Below are 22,140 nucleotides of genomic sequence, written 5' to 3'. Positions count from 1 at the left end.
ATTAACGTCAAATTCATGAAGGATGTCGTACAAGAACCATTATTACTCATTATATTAACTATCCTATAATAAATCCAATATTCATATGCATCTATATATATATCGATGAATATGTTATTAATAAATAAAAATGAAACAATAATTAGTAATATAAATACTTTAGAAATAGCAACGATAGCAATAATATAAAGTTAGAAACTCTTGAGCGTAAGTGTCGTTCAACAAATCTTGTTGCTCGCGTGTCCGCTTTCGCCTATGCTTGTTCTCTTCAACTCTCCTACTCTTTTTCACCCTCTCTCTGCTGCCTCTTTCCTCTTGCTTCCCTTTCTCTCTGCCATTGGGTCTGCATATTCTCTTTTCGATGGCCAAGCAGGCAGGTACGCACACATAGGCATACCGAAGATCGGTAGTGAATTGGTGAATGCACGCATCGGGCTCTCCTTGCCGACATTCGTTCTTCCTCAGTGCGTGCCTTACGCGGATACCGTAAAGTATATATTACTTGTTTCGTATTATCTACGTGGCGTTTCAAAAATTATAACGAGTACCTCGTTCAAATCTCCATACGAAAAAATACAAAAAGTGCAAGGGGAAGGAAATACTTAGCGGTGTTTAAAATCAGAGAATGTTCTGCTGCTGCTGCTGCTGCTGCTGTTGCTGCAACTGTACTATCGAAATCACGCGAGTGTGCCCAGTTTGATTTTTCGAGTGACGACGTGACCAGTACCAAGAATAACGGAGCGAGTAAATGCAAAACGGATCTCGAACTTATTTCAAGAGAATTGTATAACTTTGGTGACACGAGTGTGCGTTGATATTTTTTCCTCTATATAAAAGGAAATAAACTGTTCTTCTAGATCATCAGGAAGAATTTTAATAAAAATAAATTTGAATATCGAAGAATCATAAATGCTCGTTTAAAAAGACCCGATTGAACGCGACAATGATAAATAGTTATTTTCAATTCGAAAAATATAGGTAGAAAGACATTTGAATTTATTTTTACGAAGCTATAAATCTGTCAAAGGCATCCGCATAACAGAGCCGAGCTAAATTTCTTTTTTTCTTTTCTTTTTGCAATTTAACAGGCACGTTTTGAGCTAAACGAGTCTGTAATATTTTTAGATGGCGTTATGCTCGTTCTCGATCGGTTCACGAATTCCAGAGAGTTGCTGCATCTTAAAGAACGTCGATCGGTTCCAGTTGTTTGAACCGTACACATGAAACTTTTGTGCTGTATAAAATGGCGTAGACGAAGATACAAGAAACGTGATCGCAACATACACAATACGGTTCTCGTATTTTACCATGAGCGAAGCAAACATTGTGTTCAATTTAATAACAATTTCGTAAAGAAATGAAATCGCTTATTATTGTTTGTAACATTGGACCTTGCGCGATCAACTTCAGTGGAAGCGCAAGAATTTCGATTTCCCGGCCACGTTTTTGAAAATCTCGAGGAACCGAAGGTATGCAAAATATCAAATATTTTTATATTTTTATCGATTAAACTGAGGATTGTTAATGATTTTTGTGGGAAATTGAAATTAGTACCAGACTCATTAACAATACTATATTAAAAACATATAGCCACTGTACGTATCAAGTAGTTGGCCTTCAAATGCGTATCGATACCCATTGTGCACTGCTTGTGTGTCACACATTAAATATATTTCCATTTATGAATCGTTTTAAACGAAAAGAAACGAGAAACGGATAAAGAACTGTTGACAATTTATTCCCGTTTTCGAATTTATGTTTTATCACTCCTAATAATTTCCCACAAAATTCCTACACGATATTTCAACGGTGATTGACTATTTTTCTTATAAAAAAAAAATCCCCATTGCTCATAAGCATTTATCGTTTTCCACGAGAGGCCGGCACGAAATATTTCGAAGAGTTCACAAGAGTTCACGCGAAGGAATTTGAGGCAACGTTCAACGGAGGCTTAAGATCTTTATTGCAAAAGAGCAACGATCTCGTGCATTGTGTTACACGAGGAAAGCGGAGACCGTTCAACTCGATTGATTTTTCGGATGTTGATTAGTTTCGATGCCCTACCTAAAGGAATATTCTCAAGGCGTTGTCCTGGTTTGTGATTCACGAATGAGCTATGTAGAGCCATAGCCAGCTGAGAAGGTCCGGTTACTGGTTTACCTGTTACCTGGACGTGCTGGCAACGGGCTCGTCCTAAAGTATCGACCGTGACTGTCGCTCGATTCTAGTCACAACTTTTGGAGCGGATAGATTCAGGGCCGGCCTTGAGATTTCGGGGGTCGAAAAAGGGCCCGTTCACATATATGACATTAATAAAAAAAAGTAGCTCAAATAAAATGTATAAAATTAACATTAAAGCTTGTACAATTAATTTAGATTTGCATTTACATCGATTAATATTCAAGTAAAATGCTTCAAGTAGAAGCAAAATCGTCTTATGGGGGCCCTGGATAGATTCGCAACAAGAAATTTCATTTACTTTCTTTTTCAATTTGCCGACGTCGAGAGAGATTCCATCATTAAAATGATAATGAAATTTTTCTCTTACGAATTTAAATAGAAATAAATAAACAAAACAAGAATTTGCTAATTTCTTGTTTCGTTTTATTCATAGAAATACCGTTAATGTAGAACTGAATCATTCAATCCGTACGGAAAAATCTGCCTGCGGTCAGCGATAACAAAGAAAAGATGAAACATCCGTAGATAAAGTGTTAATCACCTATGTCGAAACAGATGTGTTTGATTTTCTACTTGAAACCAATTTTAACTTCCTTCAAACTCGCTATGGTTCACTTGAAATGAAAATATATGAGAATGTAATTTTTTTGCTTGGAATTTGAACACTTGATACGGGGTTGGGTATAGCGAGTGTTTAAAAGGGCAACAATACAGAAACGCTGCTCACAAGTGGCGAGGCAAATGAATCAATTAACGAATGATTCATATTCCCTACCAACTTTGATAATAAACAGGCCAAAAAAAACCTGAACATTACGAAGCGTTCTCTAAACTTTGTTTTGTCAAAGTATCTTTTTTTTGAAGTTAACTAAGGTATTTCATTTGCAGTCATTTTTTTAATAAATACTGATTTCCTGTTTTTTTGGTTTTCTCAAAAACTCGGGTAAGTCATTGCTGAACATTATTTAAAAAAGCGAATGAAAAGGTAGTAACTAGTATTGCAATTTCCAGGTCTCTATAAGATTGCTCTTATCCAACGATTCCTGCGATTCTTCAAAAAATTCAACTTTTTCTTTAACCTTTCGCCCATTGGAATAGAATTAATAGTTCAATGAACTGCAGGTTCGGCGTCTGATGAAGGTAATTTCATTGATCACGAGACAACGAAACAGGAAAAGTCGTACGAGTTATTATCGAATGATTTCTTACATTCTCCGTACCGGTAACCCTTTACCTACTATCCCAGGGGTGGGCAATTGTTTTGGCTCGGGGGGTACTTTGTGGAAGCGAAGGTTAGCGGAGGGCCGTACTTTTTAAAATGATTGCATTAAACTTTGCATTTCAGAAAGGTATAAATTGTACCATAAAAATCAATGTATTGACATGGTCTAGTGGAAAAAATACGAGACGAATCTTCGCGCACGGGAAGGAAATCTCGGTTCAAGGCGGATTTTTCTATCTTGGCGGGCCACAAAAAAACTCTTAGCGGGCCGTTATTTGCCCACCCCTGCACTATGCTAATAATCTGAATTGTTATCGGTCCAAGACATGCTAATCAACGATAACCGATATCGTAATCGTATCAATTCAAAATGGAAGGTCATTAATGCACAATATATCACGCGTTCAATATTCATAGCCATTCATCTAACAAGAACAACGGTAAATTAAGTTTTCATATTTACGTGGTTTTTCATTGCGATCGCGTTGTTTCTGTCGAGCAGCAGATCTTCCGGTTGTATTCTTTTAAAAATAATTTGCAAATTGTTCTTAGCACCTTATCGTTAATAGATTGCGAATGATATAACACTCGATGTTGAAGCTTCAGTTTATTTTCTTCAACTGTTAGCTATTCACATTGCATTCCTTTGCACGATACGGTTAAAGATCGATTTTACTTCAAGCGACAATTGTATGTGATATGTCATCCCCATGGATATTTCGTAATGTTCTTCAATATTTTCGAAGCAGTGAGTAATTTGTTTATTTTACTCTCGAAAGTAGGTCAGTATGGTTTCTAACGATTCCGTTAAATCGCATAAACAATTGGAAATTCATTGAGAAGAATCCTGATCGTGGAATCAGTTTTAATCGCAATGAATTACGATGAACATATTTCATCCCCAGGTCAAGTGAATGTGGGACAGGTTCAGACGATTGGAGAGAAAAAGTACTCGTCCCACTTAGTTCGTGGGACGATGTTAGTCAGATTATATCCGTTTCATCTAAACATGCACGGTTTTCTCTCGCCGATCGGTAATGAATATTAATATTTTCCCCTGTTTACAGACGTCGACGGTCGCAAAATGACTTCCACCGAGGACGGTGATCTGATCGATCTCGGGAACGATATCTGCGTGCCAAGGGTGTCGATCGAAGATTGCTCGTCCGACGAGCAGGAACATCTTCTGGACGTGTGTCCACCGAAACTAGAGGAAACGCTGTCGTTGACCAGAAAGCAGGAACAAGTGCAGAGCATCAGCGACAATGGTTACGTATTGGTCACCCTGGGTCACGATCAAGTGGTACCGATTCGTAAGAGGATCGACGTGGTCTCGTCGGACACGATAAAAAGGGTTCGCGACATTACCAGGAACTTAGAACCAGTTATAAGGAAGACCTGTTCCGATATTAATGAGGAGCATCAGGACACGGTCGATCATGGGAGCGCGTCGACTCGCGAAGACGGTCATTGTTCTACCGAAAAGCAGGAGGACGAAACGTTCGAGGCGCAGGAGATCAACAATGCCTTCAACTTTCTCACAGAACACGACGATACCGAGGAGCAGACCGAATTAAATGGTAACGGATTAACGACAGAGGACGAAGATCTGTTAAAATGTCGTCGAGCATCGAGTTGGAAAAACGTGGACTCGAATAATCCAGCCTTCGAATTGCCCACGAGTTTGAACATACCTTGCGAGAACGTATCGAGAAAGATTAAATCGATCTCCGTCGATCGTGAACTGGAAGCAGGTAGCAAGGCTGCTGTTAAGAAACGTTGCGAAGAGCAAACGAGCAAGAAAGGAGGAATTTTTCAGCACATGCATCGTAAATCGTGGACGGAGGGGAGTACGTTCGATAGTTTGCCACAGGACACGTTTTCTCGATTTCATAGATCGCCCAGTTTGAGGGAGTACAATTGTGGACCATCGACCTCCACCAATGGAATTCATAGACAGACTAGTTTTACATTGAGGTAGGATCATTATCTGTTGACTTATCTATTTGCAACTATTTCATTAGTTTATGCATAAAAGGATGCTGAAAGAATGGCTGTGAGAAAGAGAGCGAGGGAAAGGAACAAGAGGAAGAAGGCGTTGAAGTGTTACACTCGTCAGGTTTTTCGAATGCCACGGATCTCGGGTACCTATTTTTCGGGTAATACATTAGCGATACTTCTTACAAACGAATAATACAGTTACGAAAGTCTCGTAACGAGGTGAGAGCTACTCGACGTTGCTCGCATAACGCATTTCTAAAGACATCGAGTAAGCGTTGTTGTTCTGTGAATTCAGCGTGACGAAACTGTTTTTCCATTCTTCTATTCGCATTGCTCGATGTCACTAACGTTTTACCCAGATGCAATTTGTTATTTTTGCAAAATTTCAACGAAGAAAGAATTCTTAGCTCGTTTCTATTCTTAGCTTTACGTGATTTTAATCGAATCCGAGGGTTCTGGTCAACGTTAACGTCGCGTTTATCGTAAAGAATAGACAGTTTCGCTGATAACAAGAATAAAAACACGTCTGGAGTTGCGTGGAGAACGTAGAAGTGGTAAGAAGAGTCTCGTGACTTATATCACGGTTCCACAAGTAGAAACGAAGGTGAAGGGTCAGACATTTCGTTCGATAGCTTCGTCACTTTCTATCGTACAATAGAACGCCGATATCGTTGGAACAATTAAACGGGAATGATTGCATAAATGTTGATACGTTGGAGGGTTTCTTAAGGTCAAATTTTATCGGAATTGATTTAAATTAGTCTGTTAGATCGACGGATGTGTGTTACGGATGGAAGTAAGAAGAATCGCGTGGAAATACCTTGGTGCGTGCGGTTTCGCATCGAATCTCTCACGGTTATGGCGAGCCGTGGCTAACCGGAAGTAATGCCACAAGTCGCGCGCGCGAGGAGCGTGGATCCCAGTTCGAGTCGGTTTAGAATCAGATCTCCCAAGTGGCGCGTGCAGCCACGCCTGAGAAACAAAGGATTCGTTTAGAACTTTCGCCGCGTGACCTGTGCTCGCCTATTTAGGACACATTGTTCCTTTCTTTCCGTTAACTATCGTAGTACGTCGAGTTGATCGTGATTCATGGTAGCTTAAAATTTGAAACAAGAGAAACGATGGAATAAGATTTATCAAAAATCACCGAGTACTGTTATCCACCGTGGCTGTGAAATTTGATAATACAGGATTCTCATCCTTGATTCTTACGTTACTTAAAACCCTGTAAGAGGATTAGTAAAAGATTAAAACGGGTCCTGGTTGTTTGCAGCTGTTCAACGGGGGATGAGGTAGACACGAATCCAGAGGACGGATGTTCCGAGTGTTCGGAAGTAGACTGGTCGTGGCTGGAGGAAGTGGAGTGTCCACGGGCTACGGAGTCGTTAGCACCGGTTGCGGTTGACGCGGTACAAGAGAATCCTGAACGAGGAGGGAGCGCATCCCCCACCAGTGAAAATGCGAGGCGCAGGCGCGGTTGCGAGCACCGTGCTACCGATGCGGGTTGCAGTGGCGCGATGTCCGTCTCTGGGACGGTGAAGTCCCTCCTGGTGGTCGGTGGTTCTCGATGGTCGGCCTCCGATCCTCTGCCCGTACCGAACGACACCGAACAAGATGAAACGACGGGTTGCAACGCGAGCAACGAAACGATCGATCGTGAAACACGCGACACCGGTGGTACCCTGGTTAATTCTTGGGTACGAGCCTCGATGAGACGTCTCCGCCACCTGAGACTACCGGAAGGAACGGACCGGCAACGGAGCACCGATTCGACGAACCATCGCGCCGGTACGATCGTGTCTGCGCCGAACTCTTTACCGGACATCGCTCTGATCGCTCCAGAGATTCTTGCCGCCCAGACGAACGGTACATCCGGCACCCTGCTCAGGCCGTCTAGCGCACCCGTTCGAAACGTCCACGGTTCGAGCCTGGTGTCCCCGCGAAGGGGTGGTCGACAATTTCGAGGAAGTCGATCGCAAGCGAACAGAAGCCGGGAAGTTTCGTCGAGGCAGAGCAGTGTCCTCTCGACGACTACCGGCAGCGACACGATCACCTCAGGAACCACGACGTGTTCCAGCTCTTTCGGCGGCGCTTCCACCAGTCCACCTTCCAGCACGGCAACCAGTCCGCAACGTATCGCTTCTAGACGGTGAGTCGTTTGCTTGCTGATCAATTTTTCAAATTAATTTGTTTCTCTTAATTTTCATTTTACCACGAATTTCTTCGTGAATTATTAACCCGGTGATCGATTACGGTCGCGTATTCTGGTCCTCTTTCGCTCGAAACTATTGCCACACACACCGGAAACGAAAATCGGCCTTAACGAGTCGGTTGTCGGACGTTGCTCATCCAAGCTTGACACTACTTGCGCTTTAGATCCTTCTTACGCAAACCGTCGATACACTTGGTGGGCAAGGTGTTAGGAAATTAATCCAGATAATTGTTACCAGGACGAATTACGATTTTAACCGAGACCGAATTCATTCTATCCTCTGTCAAATGTATAGCGCGATTGATTTCATCGTCGATCGAACCGTTTCACTGTATCTTAATAAACATTCAACGGCCATAATGAAATGTATGCATTCGAGGCTTCAGAAAGACGCGTGTCAGGAATAATTGACGAGCAGAGTTGCGAAAACTTTTCATCGTCGTTCATCAAGTGCGTTACGACGAACGCCTAACAATTAAATAGAGTGCACTCTGTTTCGTGCACGTTAATCAGTTTCCTCTCTAAGCACGATCGAATCGTCGAGAATTGGATCGAACGAAGGATGATCTTCTTCTTTCTTTTCCAATTTCGAAATAAGAGAACTTGAAGATTTCCGAAGAGATAGCGATTCGATCGCCGGGCAAATTCGATCGAGTTTATAAGGGTCGATGATCCCGATCGTTCAGAGATTGTTTCGCCGTCGATGAACCGTGTAACCTGTTGCGCAATCCAGTCTATCGTCGCGGAGCAAGATATTCCAAGGAAGAAGTCGAAAGAATTTCTTTGTACACGTACCTCACGTGAGACAATTTCACATCAAAGTCTTCTTCTTTTCCTCGAATCACTTTCCGTAAAGTTTATACGTAATTTCCTTTCGCAGGGTTCGTTCGTCGCAAGAGATCGATAAAACGGGACGGTTGAATCTGAACTATAATGACAGGTTACGGTTAAGAATTTCCGTGAACATTATGATTTAACGTAGCCACTTTCCTTTGTAATTCGACGGTACGATGGAATGATGTCATTGAACGAGATGGATTTGAATTTCGTTTGTCATTCCACTCGGCTTAGCGAAACGGTTTCTTAGTGAATGAACAGCGCGAGTTGTTTTCTTCGATGTTTACTTCGTCCATTAGTCGAGGAAAGTTGAAAGAAACGAATAGTTTCTGGACCGTGACGCTTATGAATGATACTTAAATCGATTTGTAACAAGTTCAGCCTTGAATAGATTCGATTTATCGGAAATAAGATTACGGGACTGAAAGGATCGAGGATGATTTTAACACGTGGAAAATGTTAATTCGTGTAGCTGTTCGTGTGGAGGGGTGCATGCACTCTTGTATGCAAATAGAGAATGTAACGTATAATTGTCTCGATTCTTGAACAATAAGAGTTGTTTTTGGGTCACCGGTAGTACGGGAATACTCGGCTCCAGGTCAACGGTACTGGCCGATGTAGCCCCCTTAACGGTATACCGCTGTAATAATCGCGGTTCTTCTGTTTGAAGTTTTATAATTGACAAGAGAATTTCACTCCTAATGTCACTAGGGGCCTAGCATGTCTGACATTTTATTTCGAAAGTCCATGTGTCATCGTTGAAAAAACCCTCGAGACACTGGAACGTCCTAAATATGCTTTCGGACAATACTTTTTGTGGATGTTCATAAAAAGGAAATGTAATTCGTTTTTGGTGCAACGACCGAAAGAAATAATTAACCGGTTAATTAACGAGCGTTGTAAAGCGTTCATTCCGAAAGAAACTTATGGTCAACGTGTACATTAGGCTAGCAGGCGCGTATAGTAGCAACATTTGTCCTTATTGATTATTTTCCAAGCGAAGCCGTTGCCTTTGTTCGAGTCTACCTCGACAAACAGGCACCAGGTAACTCGCAACACTGGCGCCAATTGCCATGTGCGTTCTAACGGTTTTTTTCTTATCGGTAAAAATGAACAGGATGCAATTTTGCGATAAGGTAGAAAGAAAAAGAAAGTATACCAAAAAGGAATACTAGAACGCTTCTCGGTTGAAAAATTGAAATTTTTGTCTATCATAGAAACACGTGACAATAACGAAGCCGTTTGGTCTTCTTGTAAGATCTGATGGTAGAAATCGGAAAGATTCATCGTAGACGTGGTTAACAAGTGAGTAACCGGTTTCTCTTATCCTTGGTCTGTGTCGTTGGTTACGTGAACTTTCCCTGAGAATTTTAACAACTCCTTTTGGTTTTGTTTTTCCGTTGCATTTCTCCCGCCCGAAGCATCGAAACTTAGATTCTAAACGAACTTTCGCTAGGTGATCGAATTACACTCCCCTCTCCATAATTAGTCAATCTTTCGTCCGCCTTTGTAGGCGGTACACTCGCGTTGTTTTCGACATTCCATCTAAATGACAAAGTTAAATACGTGGAAGATTTTCAAATATACCGTAAGGTCTGTTTACTTTCGAGCCGCGTCAAAGAGCAATTTGGATTATTGACACGATCGTTTGCAATTTCGAACGGTTTCTGTCTACATTCTGGTTGCACGGTGACGCAGACACGCAGATAGCATGATAAGCGCATCGAGGCTTGGCAAGTATGGCTGTACACCTTTCAACTCCCTCTTTTCCCTTTTTCTCGCTCTCTTTTCTCCTGTTGTTGATGTAGTGATCAGAGTGCGTGGCTCCGGTTTACCTTCCTACGCACCATCATTGTCTGCGGCACGTTCGATACAACTGCATACGTGTCTTGTATGCACGTGCACACGGTGCATACGAAACACCGACCGAATCTTTAGTTACAAATGCCACTTGTGAAATGGCATATTCGTAGGAAAAATTCGTCTTTCAATGCTGATCTCTTTCTATCAAATTTCGTATAATTCTAATCGGGAATAATTGAGTTAATTGGTTGATCACAGTGAAAGAAGGGCACGCATAGTCAGACGCGATGACGGTATTGACTGTGTATTGCGCGATGAACAGAGATTAAAACGGTTTCCTCGAGAGCTGACTTGATCGCGTTTTATTTCTGGCTGCGAATCATACTAGTCTCGAGGATATAATCACGAGATCCCGTTAAAATTATGAAAGCAGTATCATCGAGAGGAACAATTGCTCGTTTTCATGCTCGCAAAACTATTGCGGAATTATGGGCAGGTTGTTGAACACGAAATGACCGATTTATTCGAACGTGCTCCAAAAAATCTATACCGAGTACTTAATTACGAGTAGCATTAATTAAGTGTTTATTAGAATCTAATTTGAATAAATGTTTGCAGAATTGTTATTCGGAGCAGAGACGCGTGCAGACGAGAACTTTCATGAAAGCACGTGGAACGAAAAGGCGGTACACCGCTTGATCGCCGATATTACGTGCGGTTTTCAGTTCGACTCGTTTTACCTATGTATATTCAATGATACGCGTACGCAACCGCCGATCTATAAGCGTGTTTCACGCGAATTCTTTTTACGCTGGGAAAACGAGACGAAACCGAGACGAAAGCCACCTCGTGCCTGGCTTCTGCGGTGTTCCCGTCTCGTGCACGATCGACTAATAAACTATAAATGAAACTTCTCGTGCCAATCGTGACGATCTTCCAAGTAAATTATAATTTTGAACGCGACATTGGATCAAGTTATCTCTTTAACGAGAAAAATCTTACTTTGTGTCGTCGATATCGCAATATGTATATTTATACGCAATAAAATCTCGTTGCGTTCAGCATGAATGATATTTGCTTCTGCAGGTGCGGTGTCATCTTTATTTGCGACGCGGCGAGTCGCGATTGAAAAACAATGAATGCAGAGGCACGTTTCTTCGCTCCGATTTCAGGCATCTCGCACCGCCTGATATAGGTCATCGTACCATTTCTATTTACCGCATACGTTCTTCAATGCCATGCCCACCGTATCATGTCAAATTACTTGAACTTAACAGATTCTGAATGAGAATAGTACTTACGTATGTTTACGCGCGATTGATGGTCCCATTTAGAGCTAACGCGTCTGACCATACGTGTCCATTTTCACTGACAATCAGAGCCAGACCACCGTCTCGATCTTAAATTCTTATAAACGTTCGAGCAAACAAGAATGACGCAGAAGGCAACGTGCGAATCTTCGGCAAATAACAAGTTATCGCGAGCATTGCTCGAAATTACACCGGATTCTGTTGACGAGCCGAGTTATAAATAAAGTACGCAAAGTACAATGCACACCGACGTGGCCGGTGCACCACGTACGATCGTTCGACTCCTGTCTCTTCTACTATCCTGATACCGCGAAGCAGCTGCACCGACGTATCCAGTCGTTGTTTTACGTACAGGCAATCAGACAAAGATGGATCGCAAACAAAGCGTCGAGTTAAAGTTTCAAGGTTTACAGCTCTACCGAAAACTACCTGCCGACCAAATCTTACCGATGATTAACGCGTTGAACGCCACAGTGAAATTGGGCATTTTTTGGGGGACGTATTAAAGCTCTAATTACTAAGAATAGTGATAATTAATTGATAGTCCGATGCTTCAAGCTTTCTGTTTTCCATTTCACATGATTTGTACCATAGCAATAAAATAATGTTTTTCTATCGTTTTCTTTTAATTATTAAGGCGTGTGTAAATTGCGGAGCCTGCTACCGGTGTCCCCCACGGCGTTCAACGTGTTAATTAAATTGCTCTTTGAAATTCGAGTTCTCCTAACGTAGCCTGACGTAACATCGTCAACAAACACGAAACGTTTGCAGAAAAGAAAAATTGTAATTATGCTACGTAAGAGAAGTGCACGTCCGCGTAATATACTGCTTAGTCAGCCGATTGGTTTAATCGCGTCAGGATGAAAACGTGACTTTCGTCGCGCAATCTTTGAAAATCTCGGTCTAGGAACGAAGTTGTATTTTGGAGATCGGCGAAGGAACTCGTTAGGATTCCTACGCAGTTCCCAGAGTGTGTAGGAGTCGAAGGTGAACGTCCTCGATCACCAGTTTCACTCGTAGGAAGGTTGGAGGAAAAAGTTGCTCGAAAATCTGTCGAACGCGCTGACTAATAATTCCGAAGGATCGATGACGATCGATCGCGGTTCTAAACGATCCAACGAGTGATCGAGCACGCACGCGTGGGCATACACGTGCGCTCTTCTGCTTGTTCGTCACGTGACTGTAGCCGGGTACAGTTATACATCGGCTCTCGAGGAATCCTAGGTACTTACATACGTACAGTTCATCGGCAATGCTGTACCTGGTATAACCGTCGGACGATCGTGGAATCTTCAAGGTCCGTCTACGGCACCGCGACAACTAGTTCCGGAAACTAGCGAGAACCCAGGTGTATTCCTTCGTATTTTACCACCGGTCCGCTCCAGTACGAGTGTCACAGCAATTAACGGCAACTTCTTCCAACGATTATTGTTTCAAGAAGAACGCGTTGTTTAACAAATAATAACGACACTGCTCGTGTTGTGCCGTTCGTTGAGTGGCATTTCGCACTGGTCGATACTTGGCGCAACTTGCCTTGGAACGTAACGTAAAGTGCCAACGAGTCACTGTATTCCGAATACACGCGAAAAAGATCGAGGAATCTTTCTACCTGGACGTCCTTGTTTTTTCCTCGAGTTCCTCTCGATCGCCACGGACGAGAACGAAGGCAAAAGTGTGAAGAAACCTGGTTAAAATCGGATCCGATCGCGACCGAACCGCCGCGCCGTGATAATTGCTCGGCGCTTTGTTTTTCAGTGAATCTAAGCTCGCGGGGAAATTAAGAGGAACGAAGAGCGCTGATTGCCGTGTACGAAACGACAGTCTTTCAAGGATTACGCCTCGAGCAACTTATTAGCCACGTGTTTCGGTAAAAAAGTTTCATTATACTTTTCTCAAGTTGCGAGTATTTGCCACGATTTTCGAAGGATTTTGGCAGAGAAAACGCTCGAACGGGAACTCGAACTGTTCTTCTTTTGAAAGAAACGAACGATCGAGAATCGAGTGATTTCGATCGATCACCAAATGGAAAAGCGACAACTGCATTGCGGCGTATTTAAAGCATAATATCGACCGATTACGCGATACGAAACACCTTTCGAGATATTTCACGGATTGGAAACGTTTGTCTTGGGAATTAAATGCCAGAGGTGTTTAGGGGGATCGTAAACACGATGATAATGCGACGCTTGGAATAGCAAACCGTGAGATTCGAGAATGTTATTTCGTCGAACGGAAGGCTGTACGAAGTCAGTGGTGGCATTGTAGCCTTCTGGAAGAAAGAAGAAACACCGGTGAATAAAGTCGAGAAGAAAGGAGTACAGGACATTTTGCGTGAATACAAAAATAGGCCAAGAGAACGAACGGAACCGTAAAATTGTTCTTCAAAAGCGAACGCTGAAAAGGCAGTTGTTCGATTTCCTTTTCTTCCGAAGCACGTCGGAGAGGAATCTTGAGAGAAAAATTTCTTGGGAGAATAAGAATAATAAATTCGAACTCGCTGAGAGGAACGATTGAAAATTTCTCCTCGAAGGAATTTCAAGAAAATTGGTCGCGGCATTGTTCGAAGGAAACGTTTCCCGGAAAGAGAGCAGAATAGCAGAAGCGATCGAAGGAAGAAGAAAATCGATCGACACCGTGGAAACGTACGGTCATTGACATCGTTGCCGTGACATGTGTTCAAGATGAACCACGATCCAGCGATTTGCCGTCAGTATTTCTACTGTAGTCAACGTAGACATCGTATCAGGTATCGATCGATCCTAACGATTCGTCCTACAAACTTCCTACCTCAGAACAGTGATCGATAAAGTCGTAAAGATCGAGGGAAAACAACGTTAATTTCTAAGAAATGTTCATTTCATTAGTCATCGAAATGAGTAAGCATCGATTTCATCGAATTCTATACCCAGGGACGGCCCTGAGATTTCGAGGATCCGAGGCGAGCTCCGAAAAATGGCCCTTTCACATTCATAAAAATAAATAAAAATTAACATTAAAAGGCCCTGTCTATACCAGTGTCTCTCGTGAAACGATCGAATAACAATTTCGTATTTACCTCGACACTTTCTGTTCAATTAAGTAAGATTTAATTTAATTCGACGACGAGATTTAACCTTTGCCGTATCGAGTCATAAGGAATTGCTGATCGTCGATGACTCGTTTTCCTTGAGAAATCGAGTCAAGTCCCTGATGCTCGACTATTCTGTTCTATGATCAAGGCTCCGAAATTGATTTTAAACGCTTTATCCGCGCGCTAAGTCGCGAGATACTCGCTCTAAATAGAAATTCGAACGACGTCGACGATCATTGATCAAGGTTGGAGGAATTGGTTGAGCATGTAGTGAGAATAAGTCGAGTTTTGCTCGATTAGCCAGTTTAGAGACATCAACGCCTCGGTGTTAAGTCGAATTCGCTGGTCGTTCGATGGAAAAACATTATAAAAAAGTCATTTTCTATCATTTACTCGTCACCGATAGCTCGTTAAGGCGTACTAATTATAACCTTGGCTCGAATTGCCTTGATCTAATTAAACGCACCTTGACGTTCCGAAAAATTGCGTTAAAAATCTGGTCAAGGTAGAATTCCACGGTTGTTCCCACGATTCTATTGCAATTCGGATCGCGTTTCGATTTAGCAATCGTCGTTAGAATCGCAAAATTTGATCTAGAGAGATGCATTCGTTATCTCGTTAATGATATTAACGCCTTGTGCTTTTTTCATTTTGACCAGGTACCATGGAATCATCGAACGAGGGCTTTCTTGAATGAACGAAATAGAGTTTCGTGTTTCTTTTAACTAATTTGCCCTAGCAGCGAAATACTCGACGACTATCGTGCCAGATCTACCGTTCGCGTGTCTCTAATCGTATACATTATTAAGAAACACCGCTAGAGGCTTTGTGGTCTCATTAGAAGCGGTCAGCTTATCGATAAGATACCCCGACTCCGCAGTCGGTATTTCGGGAAAACTGACTCAAAATCAATTCTTCTACTCTGACGTCAGAAATGACCCCTGTACACCTTTGACTATTTTAAAAGCAAACGCTTTCCAGAAGAGCAGTCTTGTTCTATTACATTGTACTCGCATTGAAAGTAGAATATGCAAGATCGAGAGATCATCGCTGACCTCACGCGACCATGAATTTTCCTTTCTTTTCTTCAGCAACAGCAACAAATACGATACAATTACGTTCGACCCAGTTTTTACGACAAATCGATACGACCTCATGCATGATTATTTTACGCGCTCTTATCGGGAATCGATAGCTACGCGTTGCTGTGTTTAACTTCGTATTCGGTCTTTATGTTAGATCTACGATTTCTTTGAAATTGAAAATGTAATAGAAGCACTTACCATTTATCTGCAGGATATGCGAAAGGCAAAGAGACGTCGACAGAGACGAGGACCGAGGAGAGGACGAGGATGAGGATGCAAATCCATTGGGGAAGTGGCCGCATGCTCTTAGTCCAGCCTTGGCGTGTCTCAGTTGCACCCTTGGTCTTTTTAATATAAGTAGATTCTCTATACTTAGCATACAATTCGGAGGTGAGGACACAAACATTTTTATATATCTTCTAAAAATAATATTACCAATTATCTGACAATTACCAATTATCTCTTCTTTCAGCAAACTTCATTGTACAATTTTTGATTTTGTCCTTGGTATTGGGCATTCCGCTTCTTACATTACACGTTTGTCTCGGGCAAAGATTAGCGGCTGGATCCGTGGATATGTGGAGAATTTCGCCCTTGTTTCAGGGTGTTGGTATAGCTCTCTTAATTGCACAAGCCTTTATTGGTATTTATAGTATCATTGGTGTGTCCTGGATGTTCGTGTACTTTAGGTATACATTCCTTTCTTTTTCTACCAAACGATTAACTATCGAAAAAGCGTTTGATGCAAATGATTTATGTTCACAGGGATTCGTTTATAACGAAACAGGACAAGTACCGATGGGCAGAACCGTTTTCTTTCTACAGAGAAGACAAACCTGCACAGAATAACAGCAACTTGCACAAACTTTATGAAACAGTACCGGATTACTTCAGCGGAGTTGTTTTACAAAGGCATCAATTAAACGAATCGGACACCGGTGTCGTAACGTTAAAATTTCAGGTCGCTTTTAATTTAGCCGTTGTATGGATGATCGTGTTTGTATCGTTAAGTAAAGGTATCGAAAAATTGATAAAACTGTTTGTACATTTCAACCGAGTGACGATAGGATAACGAAGCTGTATAATTATTTCAGGTTTAAGATCGTATGGTAAAGTAGTATACGTTTTTACACTGGTACCTGTGTTTGGTACTTTGGTTCTTTGTACAAAACTACTTGGTCTCACACCTCCGGGTTCTATACATCAACTCTTTCCCGCCACCGTCTGGGCTGAGTTTTTCATTAATGGAAAATCATGGGTAGCAGCATCCATCGAGGTTTTTCTCACCTGGGGATTGCTCGGTGCAGCTGCCATGCAGGTAATTACGAACAGACTCTGTAAACATATATTTCGCTAATGGAAAACTTACCGGTGAATATTGCTTTTCTAGATAGCTGCTCATAATAAGCACAAACATTTACTACAACGGGACACGAGCCTCGTGATAGTACTAACCATCGTGGTTCTACTTCTCGCGGCTTTCCTAGCTAATACTTGTGTACAAATTCTCAAGCATTACGGTTACATTTACATACCAAGTTCGTTCGGTAAGTGGCATACTTTTAACGCGATTCATCGTATCTTGTCTCATTTAAGTAAAAAATATTTCAACTTTAGAAAGAATATCGTCGTACGTGTTTATGAGACCAGTGAACCAACCAGCACCGCCAGGGTACAGTAGTACACCGGAGAGATTTATGACCCACGCCTCGTTCATCGTTGGGGAACGCGTAACTCGTCCTGGCGCGGATTTTACAACGGAATCTGGTTACCAAGCGTTAAGACTTTCCACCGAATTATTTCCAGCGACACTAGCGTTACTTGGCACGGAGCAGGTGTCGCCTTTTTGGGCAGTCCTTTTCTATTTTATCCTTATTCTCTTTGGAATAGCTCAACAGGTATACGCGTCATATATACAGAGTGTTAGAGAAGTTAAAGAAAAAACGTAATATCTGATGTTTAATTTACAGCTAGCGATATGGCATTGCGTGATAACTGGTATCATGGCTATCAACGCAAAAATGATGAAGCTATGGGAAACTACCATCACGTTTTTCAGCTGTGCTTGCGCTTACATCTTGGGTTTGCCGATGGCCACAGAGGTAAATACAAATAAATATTCTTATACAGCTAAATGTACCGTTTTTCGAATGAAAAATTCTGAGTGAATCATTCCAGAGAAATACATGAGTGAATTTCAATGCAGGTAGATAACGGGCACGCTTGTTTGCTCATAGGATTTAAAAACTGGTCTCTTCTTATCAGATAGGCTTCACGATGTTCTATTTGTTCAGATAACGATTATCAGAGCCCGGTATACTGACTTGATTAAACGTTTCGTCAGTATCGCCAGAGTCGTTGTGTGTCGATTCCCGAGGATGAGTAATCGCGTGAATTCCGTGGTAGGCCGAAGCGTACCCTGCTACTTTTGTAATGAATTTCTCGAAGAGAAATACCTGTTCGATCACGTGAAACATTGCGGATTAGTTTTAGAAGAATGCCCACAGAAATGTGGTGTTTACGTGCCACGAAAGAATATGGATGAACATCTAAGATTCTGCTACAAAGATGCTGCGAAAACGAACACTTTGCCAAGAGAACATCAAGATTCTTTATGGAGAAACAAAATATTCTCTGCGCTGACCCTTCTTCGAACCGCAGTTAGCAACGAAGAGAAGGAACGTAAGAATCTCCAAGATAATATGTCTCAGTGTTTCAAATTGTTGCATGGTCAACAGGTGTCTATCGACGCGTTGCGATTACAAATTACGCGAGTGACGGAAGAATCTCAACGACACGATACGACTCTGAATCAAAGATTAAACAACTTGGAGCGAACTCGGGACAATATGGAGCAACGAACTAGCTTAAGTTTTCAGCGTATCACTGAACAGTTAAAGCTTCTGCACCAAGAATTAACCGACGAGCAGAATAAGCACGAGGATGTTCTCGGGAACTGGTGTTTAGAATTGAAACATCTGAAGAGCTTTCTCACCGAAGAAAGCACGAATGTAACGAAAATGTGGCAGGAGCAGCAAGAATTGATTCATGATCTCAAGTTAGAACTGGAAATGAGGTGTAAGAATTCGACAGAATTAACGGCACAACAGAAACTTATCACAGAGAAACTTGATACTTTGGAGGAGGAATTACAAAAGCAATCGACGGTGGTATCTGGTCAAAAGAGTATCGTTAAAGGATTGAAATTTCAGATGAAGGAAAACTTGAAGTACTTAGAAGAACTGATCGATGAAAATTCAAAGGCCAAACTGATAGAACCAACTGTTGAATGTCGATGCGAACACGAATGCTTTGATCAATATCCGACTAATGGTCGACTTCTATGGAGGATCGATCGCTATAAAGAGAAAATGACCGATGCAAAGGAGAACGACTGCGCGATTTATAGCTCGAAATTCTTAAACAAAGAATATGGATATACCTTGAGAATGAAATTATTTTTAAACGGTATAGGGCAATGGAAGGATCGTCATATTATTGGGTGTCTACGCGTTGAAAATGGAAAATGGGATCCATTATTGGACTGGCCCTGCGTTCTTAAAGCTACAGTTGCATTGAGAAACCAAGAGGATCCAGCCAATGACGTGAAGAAAATTGTGAAAGCTGTAGGACAGGATAAAGGAAATTCTACAGACATAACCAGAGAGTCTGGATTTTACATGTTTATTCCTCACACGACTCTCACTCGATATTCTGGATACGTTAAAGATGACGCCTTATTTTTGGATATTCAAATAAGAGATATACAAACGAGTGCTTCTACTCCGTCTCTTGTTCAATGAATTAATCATAGTAATTGAATAGTAATTATAGCAATTGAAGCGACTTAGCAAAATTATTGTTGAAGTAATTATATACGTATAACGAGAATGAAACCAGAACTGTAGTTTCATAGATTTTCTTGTCTGTTTTGTTCCACAGTTGGGGATACACGTCGTTTATTATCTTGATTATACAATTGGTGGAACTTGGTGGATCATGATTTTGTACTTGGTGCAAGTCGGTGCTGTATTTGCGGTTCGTGGTCGTCCACATAGCGGTGAAGCTGTAGTTGCTGAATTATTTCCACCAACTGGTCGATGTCTCAGACACTGGGCTGGTCCTCTCTTATCGTTCACGTGGAACGTTGTGCTGCCTGTTATTCTTATGGTTTGTATCATCAGATTTATTATAGACAATCGTAACGATGCTGACATTAACAATTAATGCAGGTACTTAGCATTACGGTATTCAAGAATGCTGGATTCCGAGAACTTTATTCTTATCGTCGTTCAGCCAGAGAATATTGGGCGATATGGACGAGACAACTTGGGGCTGCTATTCAACTAATACCAATTCTAACGATACCAGTGGTGGCTATAATCCAAACCTGTCGATACCTGAACAACGGTCCACCCGATATATTTGATGTAAGGGTCCGAGTGAGTTTTGATAAATTTGAAGTACGAATTAGATCCTAACGATAATTTCAATTAGCAAGGTTTTGTATTCTTAAGTTGCTCTAACATGTTGATACAAACCTAACAACTATTTTTCTATCCTATTTTTATGCTAACGTTAGAACAATCAAACGGAAGTTAATGTAAATCACTGCGAGCAGTGTAACGGCGTAAGTTTTCACTTTTAACCCATCGCACGTATTTCAAGTTAATCGTTTCTCGTAAAGGGAACATCAAACGGTACATTTTATTTTCCTTGTTCATAGCTGGTGGCGTTAATTTTTACAGAGAATTCAGTTGCTGTATCGACCGTCCTTGGAACCGGATGACCCAAGGGATACGCAAACGCATATTGGAAACGATACGGGTACCAGCATCCACGGTAATGGGATCGTGCCAACCAGCACGGAAGTACCGTTCGAGGATCCACCGCCTAAATATACGCCTCCTCCGAGTTATACAACGGCAACGGGCGCGAGGATAGCGAAGATGTTGCGTCAAAGTTTTCGAAGAAGCGTGAGACGAATAGCGAACGTACTCGGCGAGAGTAGCGCTCCGAGACAAAGACCGGCCTTACAACCTCCGCCACCCGATTACGCGACCGTCCTGGTGGAAATGAATCAAGGCAGACAAACTCAGGACGTGACGATTCACGTGTCCGAGTCGAGAACCGAGAACAACGGAAACGTTCGAAACAATGCTACCGAGAGACATCGACCTAACACGATCGACAGAACAACCAGAATCAATATGGTTGGCTGTTCGTTAGAGAGAGCTCATTCGACCTTGGAAAGAGTTCGACGACCGTGTACCACTTCGTCGAGCAGTTCGAACCTAACCGCAGTGGATGTTGCGAATTTACTTCGAAGTAGCATTAGAAGAGGAACAACGAGGACTCAACAGTCCCTACGTAGAAGTTTCTGCCACGACGAACCGACGGCGGCAGCGTCTGTTGAGAATCTAGTCGAGGCTGCAGCGCCGATCGGCGAAGAATCCTTGGTCCTTCCGAAGGACGTATCTCTAGTCTCCAATGAACAGGCTAACGATAATAGCGACGATAAAAAGACTGCCCGCGAAACGGATGATTCCGTTTCTGTGATATAGACTTATGTTCTTTCGTTCGAAGTTCGTTTACCAGGAACAACCGACGGTTGCTTAATTCTTGTTACGTTATTGCATCGGTGATTTATGTATTTCTCTTATCCACCCGCGTTATCGATTACTCATTCTTCGAGGAAATTTTCGTTGCTGACTTTTGTTTTGTAATCTAACGTCAAATCGTGGAAATGTATTGATGGATTGATGGATTACCGATGATGTGTCCGTTCATCAATAACCGAGAATGTAATTTTACCCTTCTTTTTAGACTGAATTCAGTATTTTTTTTTTTAATCTCGTCACAGCTGACAAATAATTGCATAATATCATCGTTTTATTTATCGCGACGATTAACTAACGCGCAAACCAATACCAAGTAATGATAAGTGGTAAGATTTTCTATGGATAAACTCGGTTTCGTCTCCCCACGACGAAGTGCTTATTGTATATATAGTGTTTTAACGAATGATTTTAAGAGAAATTTGCTTGTTAAATATTCCCGTTATTGATCGTAATGATCATTTTATGCTACAACTGTATAGTCCGTCCAAGTTCATCAGAGCCGATATTTTACTTTTCGATAGACGGAATGGAAAACCATCGCGAATAAGTGAAATGATTGACACTGAATTGTGTGTTTTATAATCTATATGTAGTATATGATTAAACGTTGAATTACGATCGAACAACAAAAAAAATGTAAAAAATGCATTGTTATTTACATGACCACGTAGTTATATAGCGTCACAAATATTCTAATAACATTTCATAAATGTAACTACTATACCTGATATTATGGACCATAATAAAGTTTTTATGTTCTTTTTTAAATTTCTCCATTACTTTTATAACACCTGATTT

The 22,140-nt window shown here is 41.6% G+C and overlaps 1 protein-coding gene across 5 annotated transcripts; it reads left to right on the top strand.

Moving 5' to 3' along the window:
• Positions 1-153: 153 nt before the first annotated feature.
• On the top strand, positions 154-22,099 carry bdg (sodium-dependent transporter bedraggled). 5 transcript variants are annotated; one of them, XM_034317258.2, is made up of 17 exons: positions 154-806; positions 1,126-1,469; positions 3,070-3,124; positions 3,193-3,321; positions 4,471-5,380; positions 6,678-7,553; positions 15,933-16,111; positions 16,194-16,410; positions 16,487-16,737; positions 16,816-17,039; positions 17,112-17,268; positions 17,339-17,619; positions 17,692-17,823; positions 19,664-19,891; positions 19,954-20,163; positions 20,304-20,351; positions 20,470-22,099. In XM_034317258.2, the coding sequence occupies exons 5-17, from the start codon at positions 4,488-4,490 to the stop codon at positions 21,283-21,285; spliced, it is 4,512 nt and encodes a 1,503-aa protein (XP_034173149.1). In that variant the 5' UTR covers positions 154-806; positions 1,126-1,469; positions 3,070-3,124; positions 3,193-3,321; positions 4,471-4,487; the 3' UTR covers positions 21,286-22,099. The 5 variants fall into 5 exon arrangements, with proteins under 5 accessions (XP_034173149.1, XP_034173147.1, XP_034173150.1 ...); XM_034317256.2 differs by lacking the exons at positions 3,070-3,124; positions 3,193-3,321; XM_034317259.2 differs by lacking the exons at positions 3,070-3,124; positions 3,193-3,321 and having other exon boundaries at positions 154-978.
• Positions 22,100-22,140: the final 41 nt, after the last annotated feature.

The sequence above is a fragment of the Osmia lignaria genome, chromosome 16, assembly GCF_051020975.1.
Source record: "Osmia lignaria lignaria isolate PbOS001 chromosome 16, iyOsmLign1, whole genome shotgun sequence".
Classification (NCBI taxonomy): domain Eukaryota; kingdom Metazoa; phylum Arthropoda; class Insecta; order Hymenoptera; family Megachilidae; genus Osmia; species Osmia lignaria.
Note: the sequence above shows the minus strand (reverse complement) of the source record. Positions and strands in the feature narration are given on the sequence as shown.

Bases quoted from the DNA above. Each gene is read 5' to 3' on its own strand.
- bdg (XM_034317256.2), top strand. From the start codon at position 4,488: ATGACTTCCACCGAGGACGGTGATCTGATCGATCTCGGGAACGATATC. The intron at 16,411-16,486 runs GTATACATTCCT...TTATGTTCACAG, and splicing joins TGGATGTTCGTGTACTTTAG to GGATTCGTTTATAACGAAAC. The intron at 16,738-16,815 runs GTATCGAAAAAT...TAATTATTTCAG, and splicing joins GTTTGTATCGTTAAGTAAAG to GTTTAAGATCGTATGGTAAA.